General features: G+C 35.6%; 1 protein-coding gene across 1 annotated transcript; it reads left to right on the plus strand.

The window, feature by feature from the left end:
- The first annotated feature begins 466 nt into the window (after positions 1-466).
- On the plus strand, positions 467-1,828 carry LOC128383478 (transmembrane protein 272-like). The gene is made up of 4 exons (XM_053343094.1): positions 467-509; positions 611-661; positions 805-987; positions 1,644-1,828. Exons 1-4 carry the CDS (start codon positions 467-469, stop codon positions 1,826-1,828), a joined length of 462 nt encoding a protein of 153 aa, XP_053199069.1.
- Positions 1,829-7,581: the final 5,753 nt, after the last annotated feature.

Raw genomic sequence — 7,581 nt, forward strand, 5'->3', positions numbered from 1 at the left:
AAAGAGATTTTGTGATTGCTGAATGAACAATCAATTAATAAGTAAAAAAAAGTGGAACTGTGTCATACAGGAACCAAGCAGAAACCAGAAATGTATTATGAGGATGAGGAGGCTGTTTCAAAACACGTGTTTAACCACAACACACAGTACATCACGTAGAGAACAACAGGAAATGGACTTTCCCTTGAACTAAAACCCACTGTTATAGCCATGCTCATGCAATAATGACAAAACTAAATAATATTGATTATTATAATAAATGTATTTTTGCTGATACTGTTGTTGCTGCTAAAAGAAAAACATGAATTTCATACTTAAAGGATAGTAGACTTCTAAGGTTAGAGATAAAGATTTTCTTTATTGATTAATCTACTGATTGTTTTCTCAATTAATTGGTTGTAAGTGGGAAAAACAAGCTGCTAATGTGCTGTATCTGTTTCCATATGTAGACTGATCATTACTGACGATGGCAGACGATGATGACTTAGACGCAACAAAGGCGATGAAAAGTGAGAAATAGTAATGAACTAAAGTGTGCATTTTATTGTCCTCACATCAGCTGCTGCAGGTATCATTGTTGACCAAATAAATATTGCCTGTCTTCCTACAGTATGTTCCCAGGTGATTATGTTCATCCTGTCTGTAACTCAGCTAGCAATAGGTAAGTGATGTGAAAGTCTATTAAAATGGTATTTAATTAATTTGCTGACTTTTGAAATATCAGACAACCATAATTGTTGATTCAGATCACAATCAGTAAAATGAAGTACAAAGGTGAACAGATTTTGTCCTTGTGTTTCAAAGCATCGAAGTACCGTTATGACTGTGCACAGCAGCCCGACCTCCCTTCCTTATTGTTGGCATTCGGAACCTTGACCCTTTTAATGGCTGTGTTCGCCACCCTGACCTGCTGCGCCAGACGGGAAATTTACGACTACTATTGGAACTTTATGATATGTCTCTTCTTCTTTGGCTGGTTGATCGGTGGTAAGCTCAAAGACAATAACTTAATGCTGCATTTACCCTTCTGTTTATTGTGACAAATGGCTCAGTTTAATGTGAAAGTGTTGCTGACAGTTTGCTGACAGAAAATGAGGGACTCAATCCTTACATAGATTTGAGCCTTTCTTATAAGATTGTTTTAGTTTTAAGACAAACTTGTTCACTGAATGTGGACAGATGACTTCTAATGTCATATCGAGGCAATAATATGGTTTGAGCTGAACCTTTTGTTGGTGTTTAGTGTTTTTATTTTAAGCTGCAGTAAAGACTAATGTGAAAGAGTTCCAGCCCACAGAGATGTATTACTTACAGTAACACTGCAGGTTCCCTCAGCTCTTGTGAGCATTTAAGTGTCTTTCAGCTAATTGTGGAGGAAGTTTAAGACAACATTAATGTACATCAGTCACTGTGTTCACATTAGTCTTAAGGCATATTTGCACAATATGATGGAATGAGATTTAGAATAAATGTTTAACAATCATATCAGATAATTACTCTTAACCTCAAACAATCTTGTCAACATTGACTGAAACAGTTCCAAATCTTTTAGTTATTTCTGGTGTAAAGTCAAGAACTGTAATTGTAGATGTGAAATTCCTGAAACTGTCTTAAAAAACAAGTCTATGTCTTTTTTTTTTGAGGAATATCTATGGTCTACTCTATTAAGGAGCCAAACGACAACAAGAACAGTACAAGTGTGGAGCCGTACTGCAACAAGACGCTGTACCTGTTCGCCTTTGTGATGACCACCATGGTCTACATCTTATTGGGCTCGTGCATGTTGGGCATCTGCTGCTTCCTCATCTACAAATTCAGGCAGTACTAGACAGAGTAGACTAGACAAATAACATAGTGAGGGGGCAGGATGCATCTGATCAGGCTGCACACAAAGAGCTGGCCGATGAAGTTGTTGCATGTGTACCAAGTTGTACATACTCACTCGACTTATAATTGGCAAAACTGAAGTATCAGGATGGTTCATTTCTGTAAGAATCACTTAGGATATTCCTCACGTCATCACTTTAAAATCAACATTCTGCTTTGCCCTCCAAATGCTTAGGACATATGTATGATATGTATGTATTTCTTATTCTGATAATATATACAAACTCCACATTGTACCTGTCAGACACGAGACAACAATATCTTGTACTTCATTAACTCATGTAAAATACCTAATGATAAATAAAACTATGATTCATTCTTTGAGGAAACCAACTTTCTCATCATTTGTTTTTTGCTTTTGAGATTTTAAGATGATATATTTTTTTACCATGAACATAGTGTCAGAAAGATTTTGCAAATGCCACATGAAGAATCAATTAAAAGAGAAAGAAAAATTAACTGTGTCATACAGGAACCAAGCAGAAACAGGAAATGTATTACGAGGAGCAGGACGCTGTTTCAGAACACTTGTTTAACCACAACACACAGTACATCACGTAGAGAACAAGAGGAAATGTGACCCTCCCTTGAACTAAAACCAGTATTTCTCATTCTCATCATCTCTTCATCATTCTCACCGCTATTTCTCATTATCAAACAAGCAGCAGTTAAAAAAAGGTGATCAATTAGGAAGTTGAGGCCCACAATGATACATCTCATAGGACCACGTGAACGATGAACTGTCTGACACAGCCCATCTGACTCACAGCAAGGGAAATATCTCCAAATATCAGACTAAAATCAAATATAAGTTTATTGTGCATGTGAAAGAAAAATCAAATCACCCTTACCTTGTAAAAAATTGTTATTTTATGAGATTTATGTTACTGTAAGTATTTAGAGGGTTAGAGGTTAATCTACTGATTGTTTTTTCAATTAATTGGTTATTATTGTGTGGTCTGTAAAATGTGAAAACACAATCAGACTGGTGACACATGAGGAAGGGCAAGGCACCTGAAACGAGAGGAGAGTTAATACCAAAATAAAACAGGAAGTCACAAAACAAACATGGAGACAGGACAAAAACTCAACTTGACATTACCGGTGTGACAGATATATTATTTACCATGAATCTTGGAACATACTACCAAAAAGGTGCCACTTAAATAATAAATTAAAAGAGAAAGAAACTTTGAAATATGCCATATGAACTGAGTAGAAACAGGAATTTTATTTCTGCAATACAATCAGATCTTATGAGGATGAGGATGCAGTTAAAAGACATTGTTTAACCATAACACATTCAATATCTCATGTAGAGAATTCAAGTCATACTAAGATAGAGTATGCTTTTTTATTTGTTGACTGGGGACTGGTTTATTTCATTTAGGATGTGTTGAAGTTTTCAGTATAAATTTGAAGTAATAAAGATAAATACCAAATTCTTCAAGATTCTGACTCAACACTCCTTGTAAATAAAATGAAAGAGAAAACAAGCATCAGTTAGCAAAAGGCGCTACACCACAAAGATCACAAACAAGATCATGTGAGCTGTCTGCAACCTTCCAGCAATGCATAACAGTCTATTGAGAAAGCTTTGACTTTTCCTTCCAGACGCCAGAGACGAAGCACAGCCCATTTGACACACAGCACGGTAAATATGTTTGATTATTTGTCTTTCCTTGTAGAGACTGTTATTGGTTATTTTTGCTGAAACTGTTGCTGATAAAAGGAGAACAACATGAATTTTGTCCTTAAAGTTGTGAAAAATGTCCCTCAGAAGTTCCCAGAGACTTCCCAGACTTTTTTTCTATTTTTAGTATTGTTCAATCAATTGTTCAAGAATAATACATGTAGTAGATTGATTTTCTGTTCATCAATTAATCAATTAATCAACTAATTGTTGAAGCTTTATATATTACAGTAGGCTATACGTAGTGTTATTTCGCCACTGTTTGAAGAGTACTTCTTGTGTCATACTTCTAGTGGTTTGTACCTGGAAAAAACAAGCTGCTAATTTGTATCTGTTTCCATATGTAGACTGATAATTGCCGACAATGCCGGATTTTGAAGATATGCCTAAACTGCCAGTACCAGTAGCAGGTGAGAAATAGTGATGAACTAAAGTGTGCATTTTCGTTTTCCTCACATCAGTTGTTGCAGGTATCATTGTTGACCTGAAAATATTGTTTGTCTACCTGCAGTATTTTTCCAGGTGCTTTTTTCCATCATGCCCATTACTCAGCTAGCAATAGGTAAGTGATGTGAAGGTATATTCAAATTGTATTTTTTTAAATTAGTTTCCTGGCTTTTGAAATATCAGACAACAATAATTATTGATTCAAATCACCATCAGTAATAAGCACAATCATTAAACAGATTTTGTCCTTGTGCCCCACAGGAGGAAAGTACCTGCATGACTGTCCACAGCAGCCCAACATCCCTGTCTATTTGTTGGTATCAGGAGTCATCTCCTTGCTGCCGCCGTTGCTCTCCATCCTGTGTCGGACCGGCTGCTTCGAGGCCAACGCCAAGATTTGTGGCTGCCTGAGTTTCCTGGTGTGTCTCTTTTGTGCTGGCTGGTTCATTGCTGGTGAGCTCAAAGACTGCAACCTACAGTACCCTCAAGAAATGAATGGTCCACTCTTCGTTTTTACCGGTTTTAGTTTTATGGCAAACTCTCATCCACTGAACGTGCAAAAATCTTTGGTCAGTAACATGCACCAAAAGGATGCTGATGTTGCTTTGCTGTAAATAAGCAATATTTTTTTCTAAAATGTTTTCCATAACTACTCCATTAGTATTAATATGTCAATCTTGCATTTCCAGCTCTTTCTGCTGTCCCTAAAATCTATTTGTTAAGATTAAAGAGAAATATTGCTATAAAATCTTTCCTCTCATTCTTATTATCTAGGCCTCTAGATTTAACACACAGGGGCTTTATTCTTGTGCCACGGGGCTGTACGAGTTAAATGATGGGAGAATATAAATATAGTTTACTTCCGTGAGAGGTATTTAATAATATAATATATATTTTATCTTTTTCTCCAGGTAACGTGTGGATTTACTCCATCTATGAACCCAACTACAACAAGACAATCAGCGTAGACTCCTCAGCAAGCATGGGACTCTACTGCGACAAGACGCTCTACCTGTTTGCCTTCTGGACCACAACCCTGGGCTACATCCTGTTTGGTCTCTTGATTATGGCTTGCTGTCTTTCAGCGATGTGTTAAATAAAAGACACCAGCCAAACAAACCTGTAGGGTGGTTGGTGGATTTAATAGCAGCAATGAAAAGAAAATTAATCTGTTTTCATGTGTGTCTGATGTTCATAATGAAACTATTAAATTGACTTGAAGCTATCTGTTTTCATGTGTGTCTGATGTTCATAATGAAGCTATTAAATTGACTTGAAGCTATCTGTTTTCATGTGTGTCTGATGTTCAAAATGAATCATGTGTTTTTAAATTTTACATCTTAAAATATATTCATGTATTATATAATCTTATACAATCTTATGTGGAATGGACCATTTTTAATGGCATGGCATGAAAAAAGTAATTCATTCATAAATCATTAATTCATAAGAGCATATTACAACGGAGTATTAGGGCCACATGAGAAAAAAACAAAACATTTTCAACGAGATTAAACTTAACGAGTTTAATCTCGTACCATATAGAGTTAGTGAATACATTAAAAAAAACTCGTACCATATAGAGTTAGTGAATACATTAAAAAAAACTCCTTGAAAATGATAAATATCCACACTGTTAAGAAATTTCTACTGCTACAATCTCTGGACTTGGACACATGGAGTTTGGTACATAACTATTCACAGACGTAGAAAAAAAAACAATTTCAATTTAAAGAAAAGAAAAATGAAAGCCAGAGTTGAAGCTGCAAGTAAAAGTTCTGCATTCAAATCTTCCTTTAGTAAAAGTGTAAGAATGCACTTGAAATATAAAAGTAAAATATTGTGCAGAGAAAAGACCTTTTGATATATTAATAGATTCATGACATTATTAGATTCTTAACAGTGGTACATCAATGTATAAATATTAGTTTGTTGTGGCTGCTCAAGCTAGTTTTAACTACATTAGTTCAGTGGTTCCTGACTCTGAGGTCCTCAAACCTGTCACAAGATCATAATCTGAACCACCTGACCTCTTTATAATACACTGCCTGGCCAAAAAAACAGTCGCCACCAAAAAAAAGGTCACACACTCTAATTTTTTTGTTGGACCGCCTTTACAATAACGGTATATCGTTCAACCCTACTCCTGAATGTACTGAACTGAACAAGAGAGTGTTTCAAATCAAATTGAAATAAGAAACTCATGTAATTTCATCTTTCAAAGGTTACATAAACTCACTTTACAGACTGAACTGTGGAAATGTATATTATTATGTTGTGCAGGTATTATATAATCTGTCTGGTATACTGTCACATGTTGTATTTTTTCATTTGCAGAGACGTATCACTTGACACTGCAGGTTCCCTCAGCTCTTCTAAGCATTTACGTGTCTGTCAACATTAATATAGATCAGTCACTGTGTTCACCTTAGTCTATATTTAGTTAGAATTGCACAATATGTTAGAAATGAGACTGTTTGACAATAATATTAGATAATTACTCTTAACCTCAAACAATGTTCTCGACATTGAATGAAACAGCTCCAAATCTTTTTCTGGTATAAAGTCAAGAACTTTTTTTTGAGGAATTGAATGGATCTACCCTATTTATGAGCCCAGCTACAACACGAACAGTGATCCCTATTGCAACAAGATGCTCTACCTGTTCTCCTTCTGGACCACCATTTCAGACTACATCTTCTTGGAGTTTGTGCCTGTTGTCCATCTGCTGCGTCCTCGTCCGCGACTTCATGTGACCTCTAAAGACAAATAACATAGTAAGGAGGCAGAATGCATCTGATGGGACTGCACACAATGAGCTGGCTGATGAAGTTGTTGCATGTGTACCAAGTTGCACATATACTCACTCGGCTTATGATTGGCAAAATTAGGAAGGATGGCTCATTTCTGTAAGAATCACTTAGGATATTCCTCAGTTCATCGCTTTAACAACAGCAGTGCAACAGTGTGCTTTGCCCTCCAAATGCTTAGGACACATATATGAGATGTACTGCAGGAATTTGACAATTTATAGGTAGAGGAAAAAATTATATATTGTACTTGCATGTGTGCTATGCAAATTAATTTTCCCTAATTATTATGTATGTTTACACTGATGCATGTTTGTATATAATTTGTTTGAAGCATCATTTAATTAATCAAACTCCACATTGTAGCTCTCAGGCACCAGACAGTAATACCTTGTACTTCATTAACTCATGTAAAATACCTTATGATAAATAAAACTATGGTTTGTTCATTTAGTCATCATTCCCTTTTTGTTTAAGAAATATTAAGATGATTTATTATTTACCATAAATCGTGGAACATATTTTCAAAGAGGTTTAATATAATTGTCACAAGAAGTAAAAGTGAAAGAAACCTTGGGAGATGTGTCATATAGGAGCTGAGAAAAAACAGCAAACGTACAGTCAGATTGTCATATAAGGCCTGTTTAACCACAAGACGTTCAGTATATCTCACGTAGAGAATTCAAGTCTCTACAAGAGATAGAGAAAAATAAGTGGTAATTGACTCTTTTTGGAACTAAAACC

This window comes from Scomber japonicus, chromosome 22 (genome assembly GCF_027409825.1).
Source record: "Scomber japonicus isolate fScoJap1 chromosome 22, fScoJap1.pri, whole genome shotgun sequence".
In the NCBI taxonomy this organism is placed as follows: Eukaryota; Metazoa; Chordata; class Actinopteri; order Scombriformes; family Scombridae; genus Scomber; species Scomber japonicus.